The sequence below is a fragment of the Aspergillus terreus genome, genomic scaffold (assembly GCF_000149615.1).
Source record: "Aspergillus terreus NIH2624 scaffold_3 genomic scaffold, whole genome shotgun sequence".
NCBI lineage: Eukaryota > Fungi > Ascomycota > Eurotiomycetes > Eurotiales > Aspergillaceae > Aspergillus > Aspergillus terreus.
Window position 1 is genome coordinate 2,092,628 of NT_165926.1, and position 25,801 is coordinate 2,118,428.

Below are 25,801 nucleotides of genomic sequence, written 5' to 3' on the forward strand. Positions count from 1 at the left end.
CCTACAGATGAGATCAGTCTCCCCGCTTATGTCCAGCAGTTGCAGGCCTGGGGTCAGCGTGACCAAGCCACCATAGGGGTGCTGGGCTCTATCGTTTCTTTTTTCTTACATGGATGCCATGTCAACCACAGTTCTGCGAGAGTGCAGCAGCCATGGTGAGAGCCAGCACGTTTTTGCCCAATCACTCCCATCGGAACATAGCATGGGCGAGGCTGCATTCCTTCGACTACATGTTTGCTTCTTCTACATTAAATTCGCTCGGGCCGCGCACTGCAGTCGGCAACGAATGACATTCGACGCCTGCTGGAAGAACCAGTACCGCTGATCCTCCAATCCTCGAAATTCCCGCCCGTCCAGACTGACCCCCGGTATTTATCCAGATTGATTCAGCTTGGATGGCTTGATTGCGCCTTGATAGTCGTTGTACAAGGTGCAGTCCCACAGGTCATCCAAGTCGGTGGCGCCAAGGTTATCTCTGTCTATCTTTACCTGGCCGTCCAGGTGATTAAAGGGAGGCTCGTCAACGCTAAAGTAGACCGGGTCATCTGGATCCCTTGTCGAGAATAGTGTAGCCACAGTGGTCAGGAAATTTGGCTTGACGGAGACAACGGGGACGCAGAGAAAGTCTTGATCATCGTCCCTCTCGAGGAGAACGCACACTGTGAGCTTGGATGGGATCCCGTCTTTCTGGGACTGGTTTTCACGTAGTGAGAAGCGAGCCTCGTAATAATCTCCCCAGTCATCTTGTGGTCTGTCACCCGTTATCACCGTGTGGCACTTGGCCACTTTCTCCATCGAATGGCCTCCTCCGACATCGACCCCGACCATCTGCATGAACCCAGCATTGATGCCTGCGTGGATGTCCTTGGCCTCTGTTTGTTCAGTTTTCTCCATTTTGTGCACCCCGTCGGGTCTCACTTTTGCGACGGAAACGCGTCCCGTCGCTCCTGGCTGAGGCTTAAACTCGAAAGAGATATCCGCCTCTCTGAGGCGCGCCCCTCTGTAGGACTGGAATTTGAGCTCGTACACGAGCAGCGTCGCTTTCTTGGAAGAAGGGCCTCCTAGCTCCCCGTGTATCATAGCTTTGGCATTGCAGCTGACGGTGAAGGCGGGCTTCCTTCGTGACATCCCTCCTCTGAAGACGGAAACGTGCGGCCGCTGGCGCTCGCCTGGTCGGTTTCGAGTTCTGAACTCTGATGATTTGTCTACCGTCAGGTCGGATCGCATCAGCCTGAATGAAAATGTACATAGTATACCTCCTGGTGGGCCCTGATAAGTTAAAGCCATTGTAAATGAGATTGGATCCGTGAGACCCTGACCCTCCTCCTCCTCTTCCTCCTCACTCAGCCAGAGCTCGTATTTGTTCATTATTCTTTGCGGAAGAAAGGCGCTGGAAGTACGATGTTTGTGTGGTAATGTGTAGAGGGTGACTACTGATACTTTAGATCTTCGTCATGGGAGGGGCACCTTGTTGTAGCAAAGAGCGAAGAGCAATTCAATTAACATTCAATACGGAAAAATTCGTTTGAGCTCGAACAGCCCCAGACTGGGCATGTGGTTTATTGTGGCTGCTGACTGCTTCGAATCTGACGCAGTGTGACTGTAGATCAGAGACAAAGGGCTCGACGGGGACAGCAAGTGCAGTGTGAAAACAAAGAATCCCCGTTGTTGACTGGCAATTATCCTGGAAGGCTCCATGCTCTTAGCGAGGCTGACGTATCATCCAAACACAACCGAATGCATCCCTCAAGTTTCCAATTTTAAAAGGAGGAGATTTTGTCGAAAGGCAGACAGCGATTGCATATGCCGCAAAGGAAGTCCGGAAGTTCCTGGCTCCCCAGTTGCGACACACCTGCAAACAGTTCTAGACTGATATGATACCACGACCTTCTGTAGATGTTTCGTCCATAACCGGCTTGTTGACAGAGTCGCAGCAGCCCAGGATGTCCGTTGGTGAGGTGACCCCCTCCCATCTGGTGTTGGTGCATACCATTGTACCTTCCCAGTCGGACCCCTATAAGCACCCAAATCTTGAGTAAGACCTGCCCTTGGATTCCTTGCTCTTGTGCTTTCTGGCACGATCTTCCAGATTCCCTGACAAATGACAGTGTCATCCATGTTGTCGGGGTAAACCCAGAGCGACGGCTGGGACTAGACACCATAATCGGAAACTCGGTGTCTTCCAGGACAAGAGAGTATGTCTTCGAATGCAATATCGCACGTCTACTTCTTGGCGACTTAGCCTTCGGTGAAATTGAGGATCAGGCACTGCAGTTGTTGAGTGATCTAGTGGCTGCTCATGACGAAGGCGAAGTAGGTCCTCCACTGCAGCACAAGTTGACATCGACGCAATATGGCGAAAAGATACTCACCTAAACAGGATTCCTCCAATCTGGCTCGGATATTTGTTGCTTATGACCTGGGTGCATTGATCGTCAAGAAGGTACCTCACATGCTTACATTGGTCTGACCGTCCTCAGACTTCTGACATGCAGGATTTAGGCTATCGCGATCGCGTCATCGCAGGACTCGCAATGGCAAGAGATCTTTTACAGCACTGTGCAGTTTGTACGTGACGTTCCTCGGCCAGTTCTGAATTTATGAGCAACTGACCGAGGACGCAGATATGGTGGAGCTGCTTTCAGCGGAGTCGAAATGTCCAGACGTTCGACAGGAAGCTCTCGCGGTTTCTGCACGCGCATCAACAAAATGCTCCATGGGCTTGTCTGGCAACATCCATGTCAATTCAAGCTCTCGCAGAGGCCTCGATTGAAACGACGGAGGCATTCCTTGCTTCTAGGGCCTCCCTACGTACCCGGATGGTTAGCATCTATACCAATGAGACTACGAACGGAATGGATACTGTATGTTTACTTAGCGAGAAAGAACGCATTGTTTCTTGCTGCGTACCCTTCTGACATAAATACAGGCTCTTGACTTCTTCACCGCTACCTTCGGTGTATCCACTGAGATCGCCGTGCAGGAGAATCCACCTGGTGAGGACGGATATGTATCTAGCTTGGAAGAAGTCGTGAGTTATCGAAGAGAAAGTGGGTGTCACCATAGTTCAGGACTCACGTTCATCGCCAAATACCTGCTAGTTAAGACTACTAACCGATGGCACTCTCTGCAGATTGGGCAACCCACCCACAATGGATGGCCTTACAGCGAATGCTTTTACCACTGGCAATGCCGCAGCACCAGCATACAGTTGAGCAACCGGAGACCTCGCCAAGAGCGTTGGAATGTCAGGCGTATAAAGACTGGGCTACAACACCGAGGACACCAGTCTTATACATTCAAGGCCGTGATGGGGCCGCTTCCAGGTTTCTAGCGGACCACTTGGCTCTATTCGAACAGAAAAAGCAGCAAGAGAAAAAGAAATACGAGACTCCGATACTATCATTCCGTTTCTCGTCCGACAACCCCATGCGGGCCACTATGCATTCTGTGATATGCTCAGTCCTCATCCAGGTCCTCACTGCTTTTGAACCTGAAAATCTTCATCTAGGTACTGATCTGCTCCTGGACTTGTACCGCATTCAAAAGGGATGGACATTGAAAGACCTTGGTAACATCCTAGCAACTGTCCCAATACAACGTTTACAGACCAGTGGCTTTCTAGTACTCCATGATGTCGATGAATGCGACGTGGCAAGCCGTAAATACCTTTGGGGCCTAGTCCAGGGTCTCGCAGATCGCTCAGATTTGCCTATCAAGGTTATCGTGACAAGTCAACGCAGGCTGTCGTTACTGATAGATTCCGACAAATCTAGCCTATGGAACTTGTACGACTATTCTGAAGACACCCCGGATGTGCCTTTGATCCCCAGGCTCTGCCCCGCGGGTTATGGCGAGACTCGAGTGAAGACAGCTCTCCGTCGACTAGCCGATATGAATCAAGCAAGCTTAGAACAGATTGTCTGCCTCTTGCGGGGATATACGGGTTGGCCAGACAACCCATCTTCGGCTGCATGGTTTAGTTTCTGCACGCTTCTAGACACAATCCAACCATCGACGTCGCCGGCCACCGTGTTAGACCAGATCCTCAGAACAGTCTCTGACCAAATTTTAGGCCTACGATGGATTCTCCAATGGCTATTGTACGGACATCGACCCCTAAGCGGCCCTGAACTCGGATGGCTTTTGCACCAATGTCACTGGGGCCCTGAAAATCGGTGTATGTCCAGTCCTGCCTCGAACGAGATAGGGAATTCTCTCCAGTTGATGAAATCAAAGTTATCAGCATTTCTACACTTTGGTTACAATCGAGTTTGTGTCAGAGATTCTCTCCGGGATCTTCTTCTTGAAGATGATCCGATCTACATGTGGAATGAAATCAAACCTCTAGCCCACGAAACGATCGAATTTCTCACGTTCTATCTCACACGCCCAGAAGTTCGTGAGCGGTTGACTAAGTTGTACGATGAATACACCTTGCTGTATAATGCTAGTGACAACCTCCTCACGCCTTCACTGCAGCCAGATGGTACCGATTTTATTTTCTATGCCGTAACGGCATTTCCATACCATCTTGACAGACACCCTGAATTTCTGCAAAACCTGGGGCCTATTTTCGAGTCACAAGAACAGCCTCTCACCCCCTGGGCACGGATGTATTGGGCAATGCACAACCCTTTCTCACGGCCTTCGGAACCGATAGACTCACCCGTCGCTGCTCTTCTCCGGACGACTCTCAGTGTACGCCTCCGTGAAGCATTAATCAGCGCGATGGATGCCCGGTTGATTCGCACGGAAGTATCCAACGCACCTCAAGAGTCGAACGATGTCACTACGATGCATCTTCTGGCTCATGCCATGTCTGTGGGGCACGAAAAAGCTGCTTTGGAACATGTGCGGCGTACTCTCCCTAGCAGAGCTAGTCATGGTAAGGCCCCCGATGATGAGAGCATCTCAGTTTCAAAAGGCGCGCTAGAGGATCATGCTTGGCACTCGAGGCTATTATGGAGAGCAACGTGGCTCAATATGGATCAACTCGTTGAACTTCTCCTAGAGACTGGTGTCCCTCCGGACCCTGAGGACGTGGTATTCGCGCGATGTCACTCTCCCCTGTATGTGGCGTCGGTATGTGGCCATACTCGGGTTGTCCAAGCATTAATCCAGGCTAAAGCAAATACACGTGCCTTAGAAGTGGGCGAGGTAGGTGTTATGTACGCCGCCGCCGCTGCGTACGGGCACAGCGACACCGTCCGCGCTCTGGTGGCTGCAGACCGAGCGTTTATGGAGCTGCATCAGCCTCACACTGCTCTCTACATAGCAGCCAACTGGGGACAATGGCGAACAGTGGAAACACTTCTCGACTTAGGAGCCAAAGCTGACACCAACACCGCAGCGGGGGGTTGGACTCCCCTTATCAGCGCATCTTGCTCCGGCTACATCCAGACAGTCCGGACTCTCCTGGAGCATGGGGCGAATCCTAATCTCTGCGATCTCGAGCAAGATCCTCCTCTTTGGTTCGCTGCGTTGCTCGGCGAAAGCGTCGAGTGCGTTCGAGCCCTCCTCGAGCACGGCGCAGACCCAAATCATGAGCTTCTGCAGTCTCCATTGGCGACTGAGATCTGCGGCGCGTCCGATATTAGCACGGAAACACAGATTGCACTTTTGGATTGCCTTGTCCATAGCACGCCGGGAATTGACCTTGACAGAGCAGACCCGGACGGAACGACATGCTTGATGTGGGCCGCCAGTGGCGATAACACTGCTCTGGTCGAATGGCTCCTTGCTCATAACGTCGATGTGTGCGCCACAGATGAAAAATTGCGTACCGCACTATATTACGCCGTTGTGAACGGCAATCAGCAGACTATCCTCGCGCTCCTCGCGAAGGGGTCCCCAGTGAACAATGTGACCAGTGACGGGGAGACGCTGCTGCAGCTCTCCGTGGGCAAGGGTGTTGAGCAAATGAGTCTGCTGCTGGATGCTAAGGCTGACATCGAGCTCGAGAATGGGAACAACCTGACTGCTCTCAACACAGCGGTTGTCGCCGAGAAGCCTGACGTTGTGAAACTGCTTATCGAGAGAAAGGCTAATATTCACCATCGGGATGGCTACGGTTGGAGTCCTATTCACGACGCTTCCTATTATCGTCCCAACGTCGAGGTCGTTCGGCTCCTTGCCAACGCAGGTGCGAATCTGACGGAAACAGTGAACAGTGGTAAAACCCCTCTGCATCTTGCTGCCAGCGACGCCCGGCCGGATATAGTGGCAATCTTGCTAGAGTATCACGGTGCTCTCGATATAGAGCAACGTACCGAGAACGGCGAGACTCCACTTGTCCACGCCGTGCTGGGTAACAACTTGGAATGCGTTCGGCGTCTATTGCAAGCAGGTGCAAATATCAATGCACAGTGCCAACAGGGTTGGACACCACTCATGAATGCCATATACCACAGCCAATCCGACGAGATGACAAGGCTTCTTCTGTCTCAACCCGGGGTAGATATACATCTTTTTTCTCCGAAGAACGGAGCCGCTTTACATTTTGCCTGCACGGTCCTTAACTTTACCATGGTCACCGAGCTCCTTGATAGAAGGGCGGATGTAAACCAGCAGGTTCTCGGCCTTAGATCGACGCCTATCAGGGCAGCTTGTCTACCAGAGAATGCACCGGACTCCGATTCTCGCCATGCGAACCTCGACAAGATTGACCAAATTGTTCGAACCCTAGTAGCTCACGGAGCCGATGTGCATGCCATGTCTGACACTCCCATATCCACTCTTTTGTGTGCCGCTGCTTTGAATTCGGGGCCCAGCACAATAAACTACCTCATCAGCGAAGGTCTTTCGCTCGACCAGCAAGACTGTGTTGGTAGACTCCCCGTTCAATACGCCGCCGCCAATGGCCTTGAGAGTTTCGAAGCAGTACTTCGTGACGACAGCGAGCTCCTGACGGAAGACATCGCAGGGAAGACCGCCCTCCACTGGGCCGCCCAGTTCGGGCATGTGCGAACACTGGAGTCAATCCTGGCCCATGCACGCTCACCACAGGAACGGGCCAAGTGGGTGAACCGACCCGATATTGATGGCTGGACTGCACTCTGCTGGGCGCTTCGCCCCTGTACAGTCGTAAGTGTCGTACGGTCATACGGTGAACCATACGATCTCACCGGCATCGTGCAAGCCCTGCTCGATGCCGGTGCTGATGTGTCTATCTCATGTCGCATGGGTCGAGAAGACGAAAGATTCACAGCTTTGGAGCTGGCCCAACTACATGATGTCCCGGCGGAAGTAATCCGCCTTCTCGGCAAGCCCGAAGTCACGGATTCCACGGAAGACAAGACCGTACGCTTGATTGCACCGTACTCAAGGCAATATTACGATTGCGATATTTGCCTAAACGTCAGTGACCCTTTACTGATGGTGGAGCCGAGAACTACTAACGCAACGCCATTAGACAATCTGGGGACCTGTGATAGAGTGCCAGACCTGCCCCAACTTTTCCGTGTGTAAAAAATGCCATGGGCGGATCGACCTCTACCACGGGCATGTCAAGCAGGAAACTGGAGAGCCACATGAGTTCAAGGTCATCATTGAAGCGCTACCGGAAATACGAGAGCAATCAAAAGCTAGCGATCAGCCGTTGAGTGCCGATGTAAGAGTTGGCCCCGAGGGAGTCAATGCGCCGGATGGGACACAGCTTGATCAACCCACCATAGTGAATGACAGTGTCATGGATGCTATTATGAGCTTTTCGATGGACGACAATATTGGGGGGATTGAGACGGCCTCATCTTGATAGTATGTTTCAATACACGCAGTCTCAAATTGAATCTCCGGATCCAACTTCACACTTTCCAGCGTGCAAACTCACAACAGTCTCGAATTAGTATAGTAAGATTCAGATCTAGCAGATTAGGCAAAACAGCTAGGGGCGAAGGATAAAGCCATTTGGATACTGGGTAGCTCGCGAGTTGCGCAACCATCTAATAGCCCTTCTCTCCATCATCTACCCTATCACCACACTCGTGCGAGCTCAGGAGGCGGTGCTCGCCTACGAGAACTGGTTGCTCAGTAGCTAGATATCATGAATGACACGCAGGTGTAAACGACTCAGCCATTGATAGTACAACTATATTAAACGATTCGGCAGTGGACTATCTCTACCAGGGGAATAAGGCAAGAAGCCAAGCGCTCTCATTCTTGTCCATATTTCTTGAGCAATTTCTGCATGATGGAGACCGCGCCAGATCGATATCCCGCGCCAAAAATGGCATGATGGTTGAGATGGTGGTATCTGTCGCACATCAGCTTCAATCCACAGAGCACACGATAACATAAAAAAATACTCACAATTCATACAACCGCACCCGATCATCGTACTCCTCAACCGGCTCCGTCTTGGGCACGATCGCATGATACGCCGAGAAGAACGTCGACCCAAACCCGCCAAACATCCTCATAATCCCCAGCTCATACTCACTATGCGCGTAGCACGCCGACGGATCATACACGACGTCCCCCGTCTCCTCGTCCTCGCCGCGACCGCTCCCAACAATCCGTCCGCGGTCCGCATTGCCGCTCCACAAATCCCCATGCACCACAACCGGCGTGACGCCCTCGCCACTCCCATCGCGGTCATACCCGAGATGACCATCGCGCAGCAACGCCGGCACAACCGTCCGCGCCGTGCGCTCCACCATCTCGCGCAGCCCCGCGTCCCGCCCGTTGCGGCGCTCCGACGCCTCGAGAATCATCAGCAGCCGCTCGTTGGCGTAGAAGTCTGCCCACGAGTCACAGAACCGGTTTGGCTGTTTCGTGTCGCCGCAGAATGTCGCGACGGGGAATCCGAACCGTTGACGGCCGGTGGCCGGGTCGACGGGCGCCGGCGTGCTGTGCAGTTTTCCCAGCCGTTGCGCTAGCGACGCGCCGGATCGGGTGCCCCTGCCGAGATCGAGGTACTCTGTCGCTAGGAAAAAGCCCCGGCTGCACTGGTTGTTGTTGCTGGGGGCGTGGGCGTCGTCGAGCGGGCCCCAGGCCAGCGCCCGCGGACAGAACCCCGGCACGCAGTTGGCGATCGCGTTGAGGGACTCGTACTCGCCGCGGAACATCTCTTCGGCGGCGGCGCCGTCGGCGGAGGTTTTGAAGAAGAAGCGGCGTTCTTCTTCGCGTTGGCCGTCGGCTGAGGGGACGGTCGCGCGGATGGCGCCTGTGTTGGTGAAGCCGGACCCGAGGGCGGCGGTCGACAAGGTGGCCTTGGATGGGTCTGGGATGCCGAGGGCGCGCAGAACGGCGGGAGGAACGGGCGCCATTGTGATGGACCGTTATCAGCAGGGGTCTGATCTAGCCGTTGCTGTTCGGTGTTCGAGGGCGTGGGTAGAGAATGGGTTGATGGATGGGGTGTTTGTTCCTGGGTACCTGAGGTGGTTGCTTCTCCCCTCCGGAAACGTCACCGCCTGATGACGTAGTAGTTCGTACCTTATCGATAAGAACTATAGCTTCTTCTTACTTCCGTTTCCTATTCAGTAACGCGTGTAGGTAGAGACCATATTGAATCACCTATGTAATGCTTTTGTACATTCATCCCAACGCCTGGCCCGTTCTTGTTCCCCGCTATGCATGGGTCAATGAATTCACCAAGTGCTGCGCTGTCTTCGTTCGCTCCCGCACATCCAGGTCCGGATCGTCTTCCAACGTCGCCAATCGCTCCGTCACTCCGATCGAGCGGAGTTTGACTGCTCGCTCTCGACAGCCTTCGCGGTCGCTGACGTCATCCTCGTATGTCAGATTGATCACCACCCACACGCAGTTGGTGCGTACATCCCGGTGCGCATGGTTGAAGTACCCCATGAGGTACCGCAGCAGGTCCCGATGCGAGACTAGCAGCTGCCGATGCCACGGGAGGCCGGCGGCCAGGTGAATGATGACGTACGTCACCGCGACGAGAATCTCGGTGGGAACCTGTAGAGGCTTCTGCGCCGAGGTATCTCGGCGGTTCGGAATCTGGATGGTGCGCGGTCGCAGCTTATCCGCCAGAGCATCCAGCACCACGTCCTGGCCGATCTCCTTGAACAGATGGTCGATCATCTCCGACGCGCCCTGTCCGCAAATCAAGTTGCGCAACAGATCGAATGTCTGCTCCTGTACGGCGATGTCATCCTGGCGCGCCTGCGTGCTTTGGTCGAGGTCCCCGTGCAGTGCCAGCTTGCGTCGGCGACTGGCATCCGGGAGGAACATCTCCAAGCTAATCTTCGACGGCGGAAGGGTATCCGCCATCTTCATATCATCGTCGCGTTCCTGCGAATTTTCCACGGGATTCAATAGATCCACTTGTTCTCCGGCAGAATTGGCGCGACTCATCCCGACCGACGCATTGGTGTCCATTTCCTCGTCTATCCCTCGCTTGGCGAGGGCAGCCGTGGGGTCCTGTGTGATGACCTGTTTAATCCAGCTTGGCTGTAGACCTTCAATTATTTTTATCTTGACGTCGTTGCTCGAGTTATACGCAACATGTTTCAGAGCCCAAAGCGACTCGATCCGGAGCTTAGTATTAGTCGAGTGCGCATGCTCACAGAGGACCGGGAGGATCTCGGCAGAGATGATCGCCTGCGATGTCAGTAAACCCAGAGAACACCAGATCGAGCAAAGTAACCTACTTCTTTCATAGGACTAAAGTCCAGGGCCAGGTTGCAGATGACCGAAGTAGCCGCGATCTGGACTTCAATGTCCGGGTGTCGAATCAAAACGAAAAGGGGCGTAGCAACGCCGGCGTCAATGAGGCTTGTCCTCAAGACGCTCACTGAGCGGGTGAGCATGCGAGCAGCACCACAGGCCGCTAGCAATGTAGGTGTCGGGTTCCCGTCCGCGGCGGTATTCTTAGGACTCGTCGTATCCGGCGGTGGTTCGCTGGGACACGGCTTTAATGAGTCAATTATGTATGGCACGACTCCGTATTCACAGACAGCCTTGCGGTATTCATCCTTGAACGGCACCAATGCGGCCAATGCTTTCAATATGTTCTCACGATATCGCATGACGTGGCAGTGGATCGGCGAATAGCCCGCTGAGCCGAGTTGACACTCTGGAGGCAACGTATCACAACTCTCCGTGGTCTCTTCACTTTCGGCATGCCACATCGGCCTCCGATTATCGGGCACTGGGTTGTATGTTTCCTTGAGTAGCTGGGACAGCCGTTTAATGGCATCTCCCTCGACTGCATGCTTCTGCAGCTCTTGGTCGTCAATGACAAGAGTTGCGAGCACCGCAGGAGCCTCCTCCCTTAGGCGTTCCGAAGACGGTACTAGACCGCCGTATTGAATGCCATCGTCACCCGCGCTATCATAGTCCTTGTCGAGCATTCGGATCAGGATGGGTATCAACAAGTAACACAGCATGGAGACACGGTGCTTCTTCGTGAGACCCAGACGGAACAGGACGGTGACAAGACGGGCGGCCATCAAACGAGCCATGCCATTCTCAGCGCGAATGATGTATAACAACCAGGGAACGACGGCATTTTCCTCGTCATCCAACTGCCAGGCGCCTCAAAGATTGAGAACGGCGTGGGGAAAGACTGGCTGTGATGACGATGTGAGGGACCCTGAGGTCCGAGAGGGGGGAAATTGGCGGAATTTGCCGGGGCCTTGCCGTGCGACAAGGGAACGGATGGCAATAAATATTCCAGCGGATTTGCCCCCGCGTGGCGCGGGACGGCCGAGCCAGAGAAGTATGTCGACCCCCATGGACCTTTCTTAATATCGGACGGAGCAAAGTCGGGCACCTGTCTGGGAAAGACAGTCACAATGCCTGGGGAGGAGAGAAAATGCTCTGCGCGCCATTTTGAGTGTTCAATGATCACCGTGATGGCGCGCAGGATGGGGCCCAATTTGGCGCTGGAAGGAGCCGGAGGCGGCAGCGCGCCGAGGGCCCCCGGCTCCCCGACATGGGCTTCTGCTCCTGGGAGGACGAAGCCCTGCGCAACCACAAAGGAAGCTACCTTCACCGCCAAGGCGTCCAACACACCGCATTCCGCCAGGGCTGCCTTATGCGTCTCCTCGGCACACAGTTTGCTGATCAGGGCCGCGGCGAGCTCGATAGCGGCCTGCTCATGGTGCGTTGTGTAGTCCTGTCCCAGAATGCGTGACAAAAATCCGATGTGTTGAGGGGAAAAGAGCAAGTCGGCCAAGCTGGTATCTTTCGGCGAGGGGGGTTGGTTTTGGAGCGGAAGGCGATCGGCGATGTTGTTGAGGGCCCGTAGGATAGGAAGAATGAAGGCGCGAGGGCAGTCATGGGTAGACAGGATGGTTAGGAGGATGGAGAGTATGTCACTTGCGAGGATAGGTGCCAGAAAAGATACACCGCCTAAACGGGGGGTTAGAAAGAGGTCTGCCAGCAGGATCTGAATTGTTTACCTTGAGCTAAGCTCCCGAGGATGATGATAGCCTGTAGACAAGCTTCATCCTGCTCTGAACGAGTACCCGAACGCCCGTTGTCCTTGAGCAATCCATTCAGGTTCGACGAGCCGGAGGAGGATCGGTTGGATTGGTGGGAGGCCAGGACCTTGGCGATTATTGGGATGATGCCCAAACGGACCCACGTCTCTTTGCGCTGGTCATGACCAATGGTCTCATTTTTGAGGTTGCGAAGAGCGGTGGCTTGGGCCGATATAGAATCTGCGGTTTGGAGCTGGTGAAGGATAGGTGGAGTAGAAGCGCGCGTCATCGTCGGGGAACACCGCCTCCCGCGGGACTGGACGAGTTAGTCGGACGGTGATGGACCGAAGGGAAACGGAGGATGACTCGAACGGCACTATGGGGCAGTCGAGAGCTCGATCAATCGGGGATATAGGGGGAGGATGGAAATGCGGGGATGAACGGGGCGGGGAGATGGGGGTCCCATACAGCTGGATAGCGGGAGATGGAGATGGAGATGATATCGGGCTATGGGAAGAAGAGCCACGGGAAACTCGATGGAAACCAAGATAGAACCCAATTTACCGAAGCAAAGCAAACCCGGAAACAAGCCGAAACCACAAATCACGCCGGAGGAGTCGAGGAGTCGGGGAGGAGAACAAACGACATGGCGGTGGTTCGGGATGGATGGACGGGATGAGAACATGGTCGACTGCCCGAAACGGTCATGGCTCCCGCCTGAGGCACCGGTTGCGTAGGTCATGTGACTGGGTTGTGATGTGTCAGCACCATCTCACGTGCTCAGCCCTATTGAGCTTAGTCACGGCACTACTAGTCCGTTGCGGTTTAGTCGGGCTTGTCTAGCTTGCCGGGGCTCGCAAAGTCCATCGCGATGACGTCTCGAGAGTCCAAACCGGGCAGAGAGGGGAAGAGCAAAGAGAGGGAAGAGAACCCCCTCTGGGGGCATCTCCATCCCCCTCGCACGGTCCACGGCTGAGGTAATTTTTGGCCAGCGATTGTCCATTGATCAGGAGGCGATTGCTTACTAGTGTGTGTCAGGCCAGTACCGCCGCAAAAGGAACGGGTAAGATTTCCCCATGATTTCCTGCGGGCGGCTGGTATTGGTACCGTATGGGATGTGTACCGCAGAGTCGTGATTGGTCGGAGTCTTCATCCTCCCAGTTTTCCAGCGGTAATTTGTAAAATACGACGAAACAGTCAAAAATTTCCTTCCCTTAGGTGTCTCTCTCCTATACCTCCTCTTCTCTCTTTCTCTCCCCTACCGATTCATCTCCATTCTCCATCACTCTCCCTCCACATGGTCTGATTCCTCAGGTACTCCCTCCCCTCGGAATCCATTCACCCTGGCGTGGAATCCCAGATCATGATGCGTCAGGGCACGCGGCATTCCACACTGTCGGCCGGTTACGCAGCATCCACCTCTCGCACCAACAACTCTCGTTCACTCGTACGCCCACGTGGTGGACTCGTTGGGCGGAGATGTTAGTTTCTTCGCCATCGCCCTCTTCCGCCTTGCGTCCTTCCCCTTCGTCGCCTCCCCCTCATCCTCTTCCTTCTTCATCGTCCGCCTCACTCCATCCTCCTCCTCCCCATCCTCCCCATTCCCATCGTCGTTCCTCAGCGCGATCTCCCGCCGTTGCCGCCACTCCACCACCCCCTAATCCCTCCACCCTGCATTATGACCCGGCGGCTCTCTCTGGGACGACTCATCATAATAAAAGTCACCTCTCTCCGCACTCCTCCCGTCGCGCCATCGAAGAGCTTCGCTCGGCTTTAAACCGCCATACCGTTGCCCCTTCCCCACCGGGGCCCTCAGGGGATCACCCGCGCGGCCGTATGTCCGCTGGGCTGACCTCCTCTGGGGGCGGATCGAACACCGCCGCCGCCGTCTCTTCCACCGATTCCACCATAGTCCAGGCACCTGCGCCTCCCATGCCCGCTCCTACCAGCGCCAGTGGCGCGTCCTCCAACAAGCGGAATAGCCCCAACGATGCCGCGACCACCGGTGGCCTTTCCCAGGCCCTGGGCCACGACGGTTCCACCCCTAAACGGTTACGCTCCAATAACCCGTCGGTCAAGGTGCTCCCGGCTCAGTACGAACTGGCCGATCCGCGCGACCTCGTAGTGTTGATCTCCAGCATGCTTATGGAACTCATCCGCTACAACGACAAGATCCCGTTGAACCAGGGTCGTTTGACACGTTTCCATTCGCGCACGCCGCCTCGCATCTCCGTTCAGGACTATCTGCAACGACTGACGACCCACGCCACGCTCTCCCCGCCCATCCTCCTCAGCATGGTGTACTACATTGACCGACTCTGCGCCCTCTACCCCGCCTTCACCGTGTCCAGTCTGACTATCCATCGGTTCCTGATCGCGAGCGCCACCGTTGCGAGCAAAGGCCTGAGTGACAGCTTCTGGACGAACAAGACCTACGCCCGGGTCGGGGGTATTAGCATGGCCGAACTGGCCCTCCTGGAGCTGGAATTCCTCTTCCGGGTGGAGTGGCGGATTGTGCCGCAGCCGGAGGTGCTGGTGGACTACTACCAGAGTCTGGTGGAGCGATGCGAGGGGTATGAGATCGAGCGAGAGTGAGCTGGGGATAGAAGAATTTCCGACTGTTTTAGTACATATGATGCACATAAACACGGCCGGAGTTGATCTTGGTACATAAAACACAAGAGTGGAAGGTGTTTTGATTGCATTGTTTGATATTGTCTGATTGATGATGTATAGCTTACATGGCGTTTGATGCTCGGCGTTGGAGGTAATGAATATTCTCTCATGATCTGCGGTAGCACGGAGTAGACGGATGTACCGAGTAGATTGTTGGTGCCTGATATTTCAGGCAATAAGCTTAGGTCATAAGCATCCAGTGCACCATCACCGTTCTTCACTTCGACTGATTCTCTTCTCGACACACCATGCCGTGCAATTGACACTCCTTATTCCCGATATCCGAACGTCCGTCCTCCTTTCCACCCATGGACATCGAAGTAACCCTCCGAGGCATCCAGCCTCTGCCGGGCCATCTCATCCCCATCAAGACCGTGCAAGAAGCCCGGCCACCAGAAGAATTCGGTACATCGCACCCCATAGACACGCACGAACCCATCTAATTGAAGCAGGAACCGCCTACGTCGCAGAGGTAAACGTCAAAAGCGCCTCTAAAGTCGTCAAGTACTTCCCTCTCCCTCCCCGATCTGATCCCATCAACAGAAGAAAAAATATTAACACCCCGCAGAGCCCTCGATTCCACCTTTCCCCGCGACCCCTCCCACCCTCTCAGTCACCTCCGCCGCTTCGCCAAATACCCCCAGCTACCACCGGACGTGCGCGCCGTGCTCGTCCCAGACGACCGCACACCCTCCCCACAGACAATCTTCGCGCTCATCCCGCCGCCCCTCCCAGACCGCGACGCGCTGCAATCCATCCTCACGCCGTTTGCGCCCGCCCCGACAGACAGCGCCAATGCATCGCATGAACCCACCACGCAAGACAAAGAACAACCCAGCACCAACACCAACGACGCAACAAAAATCCCCCTCCACACCATCCCCGTCCCGCTCCAGCCCCCGCTGAACCAATCCCAGGCCGAAAAATGGACCTCCACCATCTGGCCCGTCGTGTACAACCCGGCCGCGCCGCGCGCCACCATCGCCCCGCCGCCGCAGATCCTGACCCGCGTGCACGACAGTCTCAAGCCGCGCGCGGGCATGTACCTGGCGCTTGCGCGGCGGGTCGCGCGGGAGGCCGAGCAGAGCGGGTGCGGGCGGCGGGTCGGTGCGGTGGTTGTGGACCCGGCGATTGAGGCGCGGTTGGAGGCTGCTGCTGAAAGTGGAAGTGAAGGGGAAGGGTTGCGGTGGACGGAGGCGATTGTTGCGGTTGCGGGGGACGCGCGGTATGCGCGGCGCGAGGGGGGCGCGATGTCGACGGCGGAGGTGCGGCTCGGCGCGGGCCCAAACCCTGCGGCGCGGACGTATAATGCGGACGAGGAGGGTGGGCCGGAGCTGCATGCGCTGATGCGGGCTGTCGAGCTGGTTGCGAGTCGGCGGCGCGGGGAGAAGCTCGAGACCCTGCGGGTGAGTCCGCTGGAGGGGTATTTTCTTGCGCTGACGGATGGGACGGTGCGCGAGGGGGAGGAGGAGGATACGGTGCCTCCGGAGAAGTGTCTGAAGAACGAGGAGGGTCGGGCGGTGGCGACGCAGCGCGCGGATGGGGAGGGGGAGGGGTCCTCGACGCCGCGGATCCGCTCGCGCAGTGAGGGCGGGTATCTGTGTACGGATCTGGACGTGTATGTGTCGCGGGAGCCGTGTCTGTGCTGCTCGATGGGGATGCTGCTGTCGCGGTTTCGCGCTGTGGTGTTTCCTCGGCGCGGACGCATGGTCACCGGGGGGCTGGCGTCGGCGCCGGTGGTGGTCCCTGTTGCGGATGGGGATGAGAGTGACACGGTGGAGGAGTCGGGGCAGCCGGAGCGTTTGTACTATGGGCTGCATTGGCGGAAGGAGTTGAACTGGCGGGCGTTGGGGTTTGAGTATATCGAGGAGGGGGAGGATGAGGAGAGGGCGTATGATGAGGTGTCATATCATGCGTAGATAGATATACATGCTATAGATATAGACTGTACAGTAGGGTGAAGGTATAGATCTCATCTGATATCCTGGATGAATTTAAAGGCTCAAGCTAAACTACAACTGACCGGCGGTGGGGTGGGTAGGGTAAATACCTCTCTGTTCGTCAATTAGACACACTGAGTATACCTAAGGCTGTGCATGGGCTCCAGAGAAGCATGGCTTGGTGGGATGGACTGGGTTGGTCGTTTGAACGAGAGGTGGGATAGGGGTATACTGTCTGGGAACCCTCAGACTACCGGGCGACGTTGGCTATGAAGAGGCGAGAGGTTGAGAAGCCTCGCTACTTGCAGTTGACCTCTAGCAGAGGCATGGGTGTAGATGCTTGATGCAGGGTCACCCTAAGCTGTGTGGGAAGTCTACAAACTCAGGCTACCTGCGAAGTGTAAAATCAATGGATCATGGGAGTCATGCATATCGTAGCTACAAAATGCCCAAACCAACGGCCATGACCTCCTTGCCCACATTATGATGCATTATCGTTATTAACCATGTCCATGCCATATCGCCTTAAGTTACGCACGGAGGTCCCGGACCCGGCGCGAAAGCATGGCGATCTTGCGAGTAAGCGGATCGTGAGGATCAACCCTGACCACGTCCATGTAGAGTTCGTTCAGTCTCTGCAACAGAATCTCCATGATTCTGGGCGCAACTTCACGAATGTCCTTGTCCTGCAGATTGATCGTCTGAAGAACAACATCCAGCCACATTAAACGCTGCGCGGCATTGGTCTTCAGAGACGAAGTGACGGCCACGCCAACCGACAGCGTCACAATGGGAGAGAGACTGGTCAAGAAGGCTGGGTTTCGGCGGATGAAGTAGTTGTCAAACAGGTCGGCCTGCTGGGAGGATTGAAGCCACTAAATCGAGTCAGCAACATTATTCAGATAGACTCATCACTCCAACTAACCTTGATAGCTCCTTCTTCGAACTGTCCCCGGCTCATCAACGCTTCAATTTCTCTCAGCTCTGCGTCTTCGGGGGATGTGGTCTGCGCGGCAACTGCTGGGGCAGGGGCCGGAGCAGCGTTTCGAACCTCTGCACTTGGAGCACTGACGGGGGGAGGAGCACTGGCACCGCGCAGCTTCAGAATCTCACTCTGGAACTCATTTTGAGCAGTAGCCATCGACGCAACCGTGTCGGAGAGACCACGAACGAGGCTAGTCAGCTGATCGATCTTTGCAGAGTCGGCCTGGCGTTGGGCCTCCTGATGCTTCACCTGCTTTTCTAGGTCGGCAATGCGCGCAGTAAGGGTCTTGAAAGTGGGAGTAACTGCGGTGCCGACTGCTTTGGTGATCTCGGTATCGAGGTGGGGGGCGAGATTCTTGCCCACAGCTTCCGACAACACCTTGACGACCTCAGGTTGCTGCACAGCGCGCGAGACGGTATCAGGCAGAGACTGGCGCAATGTCCCGTTGAGTTGCTGCGAGATTGCAGTGTTCAGCTGCTTTCCAAGAGTGGGAACCACCTCAGCCTGGATACTGGTCGAAACAATACGAGTAAGGTTCTTCTCAACGTTGTCCGACAGGGTGCTGGAAACCAGACGGAGGACCTGATCTTGCTTGGCTGCGGACGCGGTATCCCAACTGCGCCGTTCCTCGTCAAAACGTTGGTACAGCCCCTCAAGCTCACGGCCCAGGCTCTTGCTGAACTCGGTAGAGACGCCGGTCTGCAACGCCTCCATTTGCTTAATCCAGGTGTCGACCGATTCAGGAGTAAGGGACGTGGCGCTGAATAAAGCACTGATGGGGTTGGTTGTAGGAAGGCTCGATTGCTTGTCGCTCTCAACCTGAGTGGCAGGAAGCCCCTCACTCGAGGCAGTGAATGAAGAAGTGTTACTCTCCTTCACCTTCTTGCCCTCGGTAGCAGCTGCACCCTTCTTCTTCTTCTTTTTCTCAGCCTTCTCAGTGCTGGTTGCTGCGGGCACCGGTTCGGCTTGTTCATCGCCCTTCTTCTTCACGGTCTGCTTCGTGGGAGACTGAGTGCGCGAGACTGAAGCACTGGTCGGCACGGCAGATTCGATGCCCAGATCAGGAGTCTTCTTTGCGATTTCCTTCGGCGCTGCCTTGGTGGGAGTCGGCGCAGCATCACCATTGACGGAAGGCTCGTCCGCGACATAGGTGGGGAAGGTTTGCAGCTCCGATATGTCAATCAATCCCTCTTCCAACGCGTTCACCGGACGGATGATCTTGTTATCCGCGGTCCATCCCAAGTCTTCCTTCTTAATGTTGAGACATGTGACTCCCCGCGAGTGCATGACATACAGCTCGAACAAGCCACTTTCCTCGCCTGCGGCCTTGGTGATCGGAAGGAGATCCAAGCTTCTCAGCTGGCCCTTCGAGGCAAAAGAGATTTCGCGAATGCCGCTCATGCATGCGGTCGACTCAGGCTTCGGCAGACTGCCATCCTTCTCAGCGGCGCGCTTGATGAACGAAGCCTGGGACATCGCCTGCAGATTATACCGGGGAGCGGAAAGGTGCACGAAGTAGATGGAGTTGCGGGTAGGATGGCCCACAACGATGATACCAGACCCCGGGTGGTACGCGACGCTGCAGATGGCATCCGATTCGTTCTCGTGAGGGAACTTGAGCTCCTGCACAGCCTTGCCCAGCCCAATATCCCAGAGCTGCAAGGTGTGGTTTTGCTTCAATCCCACCAAAACATAACGAAGAGCCATAGACTTGACGTAAGGGCGCAGCTTGTCGATAAACAGCACCGAGGTCGGCCAAGACTTCTCCGCAGGGGAGCCGGTGACAAAAGTATTCAGAGGAACACGAACTTCACTTGGGGTAGACCCGTCTGTAAAGAAGGACGGATTGTTTACGACCTCGCGGATATCCCAGAAACGCAGGCGTCCAGTCTTGTCCAAAGAAGCGATGACAGTGTCGTCGTCGCTGAACATGAAGTCCTTGCCGGCTTTGCCGGTCGAAATCTTGAGAGCACGCTCCTTGAAGAACTTCTCAGTGTTGACGGTACGGTGGTTTCCGGACACGCCATAGGCAGGATCAGCCGCTGCTTGAGGAGAGATCACGTAGATGTTTTTTCCACGACCGATAGCAAAGAAACTGGGGTGACGAGAACTCCGCTTGGCGCGCGTTTTCAGCTGGCCACCGGAAGTGTTCTCGTCAGAAGCCGGGAAAGGTGGGAAAATGAGGCTTTCACTCTCCAGAGCGTCCAATTCGAACAAGTCCTTCTCTGCCTTGGAGATGACGGCCCAGTAAACGGTGCCGCTGACACCGATACCCAAAAGAGCTTGTTCGTCGGATGAACCGCTCGTTGTCTGCGATGTGCAGACCGCAACATTGAAAACGCGATCACGCGTCGAACGGAAGATTTGTTTATCACTTCCATCGTCCTGGCGGATGATGCGCAGGCCTCCGTTCTTGGCAAGAGCGTAGACAATGTAGTCTGAAGTGGCCGACGTCAACGAACGGTCCAATTGATCAAACTCTTTCTTCAACCGAGAGATGTCCATGACCCCATCGTCCCGCAGAGTTATCAGCTTCCCAGAAGCGGGCTTCACGGAGATGGAGATGAATGGTTTCAGCGGGAAATTATGAACGGGAACTACACGGTCTTCATCCTTCTCAGCACTGTCTTCAGCACTTTCCCATGAATCAGCCAGCGCATCGCCGCTGGAGACATCTTTCGCAGGAGTTTCCTTCGCTTCAGCCGCGTTTTCGCGTAGCTGACCGACGGCTGTCTCAAGCGTCTCCTGGGCACGCACTTCCTCAACGACAGTCACAGGCTTGGCCTCTTCCTGAGTTGACTTGCTCGCAGAGCCATCCATGTCACGACAAATTTGAGTCACGAGATTGTCCACAACTTGAGACACGGCCTTCTTTTGCTCTTCTGCGAGGACGGGAGACTTGGCACGTTTAACTTGACCCATGACTTGAGCAGGTTCCACTGTGGTGGTGACGGTAGTTTTCTCCGTCACCTCCACGACAGGGCTCTCGCTGCGAGACTTGGGCTGTGGAGAAGTTTTACGCGGAGACGCAGCTGCAAGCTGGTCGAACGGGTTGACGTAGGTGAAGAGAGACTCCTTGCCCGGAGGCGACGACGGCTTCGAGGGAGGAGCAAAAGCGTCCGGCTTCCCGGGCACAGTCTCCTCCGCACGAGAACCCATAGCCATGGACTCCTCGATACTCTGAACGGAGGGTATCATTTCAGACACCGGGGATTTCTGAGGAGAAATCGAGGTGGGCCTGGCAGCGGGCCTGATCTCCATGGAGGGGTCGTTGCCAAGCTTCTGGCCACCGTTGAGGAGACGAAGCAACATATCCTGGGTATGTTCTGCGGTCGGGGCGGCTGACGAGGCCTCTCCGAAACCAACAGCCCCGGGAGACTTGGTTGACGGGGCACTGAACCTAGCAGACGAAGGGGCAGCCTGTTGTCCAAAGAGAGAAGCAACTAAGTCTGAGGCGGAGATGTTTCTCGCGTGAGAGGTGGTAGGCTCCTCGGAGGCAGTCTCAGGTGCCGGAGCGACCGGGGGCTGCTGGGGACCCGGGGACGCGGCAGTTTGATTGAATTTCAGCAGGTTAAGCAAATTGACGGCACGGTCGGGGTTTTGAGGCAGCGGCTGATGGTGAGGCATCGAAGTAGGATGCGGCGGGAACATCTCACCCCGGGGAGTTGGGACGTTGGGACTCAGAATGTCTGAACCGTGTTGAGGGGGGGTATTCGCCGGAGAAGGACTGTTCATCGCGGTCGACACGGACGGGTGACGATAGCCGTGAAGCTGGGGATGAGGGAAGGGCTGTCCGTCGTAGGGTGAAGGAGGCTGATGCTGGGGGCGCAACCCGACAGGGTACTGGGGTGGATACTGCTGACCCATGGGAGGGACATCCTGACCAGGGGTATTGGACGGCGATGGACGCGGTCTGATACTGGCCAGGAGGGCCTGGAGATCATTCGGGGTGGACATTTCTGTCACTCGCCGACACAGTGAGGCGACCCTGAAAGGAAATCCAAGCTCCGAAGTACTCTAGGGAGCTCTCTTTCGAGAGCAGGAAAGGAGAGAACCGCCGGAATTAGGGAAGCAATGAAGGATAGAGATAGGGGAAGTGAATTGATAGGGAAGGGAAGGGAAGAGGATAGGTATAATACAAGAGGGAGGTGAAGGGAAGAAGAGAGAGAAGAGAAGAAAAGGTGAAGTGGAAGAATAAAAGCAGAGGCCGAAGTGGGTGTGGCTGGAGATTTGTCTGTGGGTGTGGCGGTGTCACGTTACCGCCGCTGTTCAATTCATACTCCGTCCTCCGTAGTCCGCGATTATTCATTCCATCATGATCCAAGTCTGTCCGTCCATTTCATGACTGCTCTCCATGGACGACCTGACATGATCTCTTCATGAACATCTCTTCCTCTTCTCAGTCACACTCCTCAAGGCTCTCAAAAAACACACGTCACCACCTCCCTGGTGTCATCCCTCCACCATGTTCTGTCTTCGAAGGTATATCATATTCCCTACAACAACCACCCCTCCCCTCCCCATACCCATAAACCCTCCCATAAGACCCTTGCCTCGAACGCAAAGGAACCAAAAGCAACAAGCTAACCCATCCCAGCTGGCTCCCCCTCCTCTTCATCCCCACCAACGCCTCCCCCCTCTTCATCATCTCCTTCGTCACCCTAACCTACATCCTCCACCGACCCTGCATCTACTGCTCCGCCCTGCTTCTCATCCTCTTCATCTCCTCCTGCCACTGGTCCGACCGCTGTTTCTTCGATCTCCGCGGCGACTGGTTCGCCCCGCGCTTCCCGGCCCCTTCAGACGCAGACTCCACATTCCTCCAGACCGCGGCGGCGAACGACACCTCCCTCGGCGGATATGTTCTCGACACGCTGAACACGACGACCAAGGCCCTCGCCGGCGCTGCGGTCGAGGAGGCGCAGCGCCGGCTGCAGCCGGAGGAGTGGACGGGCATCGGGCTGGAGTGGTTGAGGAGTTTGCTTGGACGGCGCGAGTGGACGTTGCCGTGTGTGGATGTCAAGGTGCGGTTATAGAGTGGGTCTTTGGGTGATTTGTGGGCGTATTCGTCCTGTGGGCTTATATGATTCGTGTTGTTTATAGAGATTGGATTTGTGGTTGGAGTGGAGTTGTTGGTTGGTTGGTTGGCGGCTGGTGCACAGCCCTGTGAATATTGTATATAGGTGCCTACTTTGATTAATATTAGCATTGCGGGTTACGTGATGAGACAGTTCCGCTATGGTGTAGAGGTGGGTAGATGTACCTAGGTAGTGTAGATTGTAGCTGTGGTAGTAAGGTAAGGAACGACGTACTAATTACATATAACATCTAGCATATACGACACAGATGCTTTTACATCCAAGACAAAACAAGATCAACGTCAAACCGCCCGACGACGAAAACATGAACCATGAGCAGACAGTCATCGAGCCAACATAGAATCGTCAAACGTGAAAGGTATAGCGCAGAACATGGTATCAGAACAGAACAAGACAAACAGCAGGCTTCAGCGTGGGATGCGTAGCACATGGACTAACAAGCAATAAAGGGGATATGATATAACGAGCAAGAATGGGTATCAAGCACCAGCGTGCAAGGAACGTCAAGAAAAGAAATTAGATGTGGGTTGTAGTGGGCGGATAGTCCACGAGGACACCGCTCAGTTGTATCCGGTGCCCGGTGTCGCCGTTGGCATGGGCCAGTCGTCTTCCGTGATGCTGCTCCAGAAGACCCAGACCATCACGACGGAAAGAAGCGTGAAGAGCGTTTCGAACAGGGCGCCGTTGATTTTCCCGTTCGCGGCCTGACAGAGGTGCGTGCTGATGACGAAGTCGAAGATCTGGCCAATGGCGAACAGCAGACCAGCACCGGCGAGGTAGACTGTCTCGGATGTTAGAGGCATCGGGTCCTGAAGGGCAGAGGGCACGTACACATGGGCCGGAGCTCGCCCAGAATCCGAATGACCAGGAAAGTCTCCAGGGCGAAGAAGACCACCAGACAGACGAGCGGGAAGAGCAGGTACAACACGTAGAGCGCGATATTGCGATAGTCGGTTGCCGGGTTGGGGGCGAATTCGCCGGTCCAGTTGAAGCCCGTATCCAATGCGATGTATCCCGTTCCGATGAAGAAGACCAGGGCGGAGGCGACACAGAGACCGATCGAAATAGGGGTGCCGTCGTCGAGGAACTGAAACCCGACGAGGGCGTTCAACAGCAGGATCCAACAAGTTGCGGTGATCGAGGCGATATGCGCGGCGGAGAAGCCCTTTCGAACGGCGTCGTCCAGAGGGAAACTGCCGACGCTGAAAATCTCACAAATCTCAACGATGATGAAGGCGAGCAGGAACAACTGCATTTCCCTGTAGCCAAGTTAGTGTGATTCCACCTGAAATAGTCCCTCGAAATCCAACACGTACCGTCGCCCGACGGCGGCCTGTTTCCGTTCCGATCTCCATAGCAAGAAAAGCGACGTCACGATAGCGAAAAAGGCGAGGAGAATCGAGCCTGCGCGCGTTAAAACCTCTGCCGGCTGCTGAAATATCCGTGGTCCGGAACCTACCCAGGTTGCCTAGGTGTCGGTCATGGCTCAGCGGAATACCGGTGAGCGCACAGCCGCCGAACTGAGCATTAGGGGGTTGGTTGTTTTTCACGAAAAGCTGTAGCGAGCGCATTAGCAACAAAACCCAGAGCGAGGCATCGGCGCATCCAACGCAGAATGGACATACATTACAGACGGGTAATGTCGAATCCCGACAAAAATCCTACACGTGCACAGGCTCAACGGTCAGCGAACGGTCCTCGCGCAGGGTCATCATGGCCATTGGCGCACGCAGCACTCACATGGAACTTTCCAAATTGCGTCGAACCCATGGCGATTGCGGGTGGGAACCCAATACCATGCGCAGAGGAACAAAGGGCAGTGGTCGCAGAAGAGAGGACCGAGGCGGCGTGGTGGTTAAATCGTTCTCGGTCTCTTTATTTGGCCGGACCCACGCAATAGGCACCCGTTTGACGATCGGCTCCGTTGCAGATCGGCACTCAGCGAGCGGTGAGAGAGGAAAGACGATTGGAATGGTCGATGGCTGGTGGTGCTGTCTGCTGGGCGAAACGAGGTGACTGATATTCTTCCGGTAGAGAATTGGATGGGTATAGTGTCAGGGGTTGACACGTCGGACGGGTGGTCAGACCGGACCAGGCGAACGCGGATAGACAGGAAACAGATCTATTAGGATTAATTGAACGAGGGCGATGGTGTCAAAAGAATGCCGGCGTATGTACGGGAGGAAGCGTTATATCGGGATGTATGTATGTACGAGCGAGAGATGGGAGGAGAGCCGAGAGAAGAGAAGAGAAGAGAAAGAGGTTGAATTGACGATGATGATGATGAGGCAGGCGGGAAGAGGGGGGAAAGAAAGGATGGCAAAGGCAGAAACGCACTAACACCCGGAGGGAAACATCGCCGGGAGGATTCTGGGACAGACTATATAAAAGAGGCGTATAACCACGAGGCTGGAGGGGAGTGAAAACATGGCTGGGTCGGTAGGAGAATAGTGCCGAAGCAGGAAGAATAATTCACGATAGTCGCTGAATCCTTACTCAGTATCTATAGTTGATGTTGTTCGTTGCTATCCATGGATCTGGGTTTCTATTCTGGTTCGCCATGTGGACGCCCTAATTATAGATTCCATTGCCATCATACTAACAATCGAACTACTTACGATGGATTTCTATCCATTCAGTGCATGGAATTATACTGCCTAGGTACTTGGGTCCTACTGAGGTCAGGTAGGTGCCAGGTAGAAGGGGTACTAC

The 25,801-nt window shown here is 55.1% G+C and overlaps 8 protein-coding genes across 8 annotated transcripts; 3 read left to right on the forward strand and 5 right to left on the reverse strand.

Moving 5' to 3' along the window:
* Window positions 1–372: 372 nt before the first annotated feature.
* ATEG_02637 (uncharacterized protein) lies at window positions 373–1,368 on the reverse strand (the record flags this gene model as incomplete). The annotated part of the gene is made up of 2 exons (XM_001211815.1): window positions 373–1,169; window positions 1,257–1,368. The coding sequence occupies 2 exons, from the start codon at window positions 1,366–1,368 to the stop codon at window positions 373–375; spliced, it is 909 nt and encodes a 302-aa protein (XP_001211815.1).
* Window positions 1,369–1,943: 575 nt separating this feature from the next.
* Window positions 1,944–7,756, forward strand: ATEG_02638 (uncharacterized protein; the record flags this gene model as incomplete). The annotated part of the gene is made up of 9 exons (XM_001211816.1): window positions 1,944–2,035; window positions 2,109–2,313; window positions 2,503–2,568; window positions 2,625–2,864; window positions 2,930–3,050; window positions 3,134–5,085; window positions 5,125–6,145; window positions 6,167–7,302; window positions 7,415–7,756. The coding sequence occupies 9 exons, from the start codon at window positions 1,944–1,946 to the stop codon at window positions 7,754–7,756; spliced, it is 5,175 nt and encodes a 1,724-aa protein (XP_001211816.1).
* A 398-nt stretch (window positions 7,757–8,154) lies between these two features.
* Window positions 8,155–9,269, reverse strand: ATEG_02639 (putative fructosamine-3-kinase; the record flags this gene model as incomplete). Its single annotated transcript, XM_001211817.1, has 2 exons — window positions 8,155–8,254; window positions 8,311–9,269. The coding sequence occupies 2 exons, from the start codon at window positions 9,267–9,269 to the stop codon at window positions 8,155–8,157; spliced, it is 1,059 nt and encodes a 352-aa protein (XP_001211817.1).
* Window positions 9,270–9,570: 301 nt separating this feature from the next.
* On the reverse strand, window positions 9,571–12,678 carry ATEG_02640 (armadillo repeat protein; the record flags this gene model as incomplete). Its single annotated transcript, XM_001211818.1, has 4 exons — window positions 9,571–10,563; window positions 10,614–11,303; window positions 11,420–12,318; window positions 12,369–12,678. 4 exons carry the CDS (start codon window positions 12,676–12,678, stop codon window positions 9,571–9,573), a joined length of 2,892 nt encoding a protein of 963 aa, XP_001211818.1.
* A 1,547-nt stretch (window positions 12,679–14,225) lies between these two features.
* On the forward strand, window positions 14,226–16,984 carry ATEG_02641 (uncharacterized protein; the record flags this gene model as incomplete). The annotated part of the gene is made up of 2 exons (XM_001211819.1): window positions 14,226–14,980; window positions 15,634–16,984. 2 exons carry the CDS (start codon window positions 14,226–14,228, stop codon window positions 16,982–16,984), a joined length of 2,106 nt encoding a protein of 701 aa, XP_001211819.1.
* A 551-nt stretch (window positions 16,985–17,535) lies between these two features.
* ATEG_02642 (uncharacterized protein) lies at window positions 17,536–21,947 on the reverse strand (the record flags this gene model as incomplete). Its single annotated transcript, XM_001211820.1, has 2 exons — window positions 17,536–17,880; window positions 17,931–21,947. 2 exons carry the CDS (start codon window positions 21,945–21,947, stop codon window positions 17,536–17,538), a joined length of 4,362 nt encoding a protein of 1,453 aa, XP_001211820.1.
* Window positions 21,948–22,455: 508 nt separating this feature from the next.
* Window positions 22,456–23,026, forward strand: ATEG_02643 (uncharacterized protein; the record flags this gene model as incomplete). Its single annotated transcript, XM_001211821.1, has 2 exons — window positions 22,456–22,472; window positions 22,588–23,026. The coding sequence occupies 2 exons, from the start codon at window positions 22,456–22,458 to the stop codon at window positions 23,024–23,026; spliced, it is 456 nt and encodes a 151-aa protein (XP_001211821.1).
* An 856-nt stretch (window positions 23,027–23,882) lies between these two features.
* ATEG_02644 (uncharacterized protein) lies at window positions 23,883–24,859 on the reverse strand (the record flags this gene model as incomplete). Its single annotated transcript, XM_001211822.1, has 4 exons — window positions 23,883–24,348; window positions 24,406–24,493; window positions 24,549–24,645; window positions 24,830–24,859. 4 exons carry the CDS (start codon window positions 24,857–24,859, stop codon window positions 23,883–23,885), a joined length of 681 nt encoding a protein of 226 aa, XP_001211822.1.
* Between the last annotated feature and the right edge of the window lie 942 nt (window positions 24,860–25,801).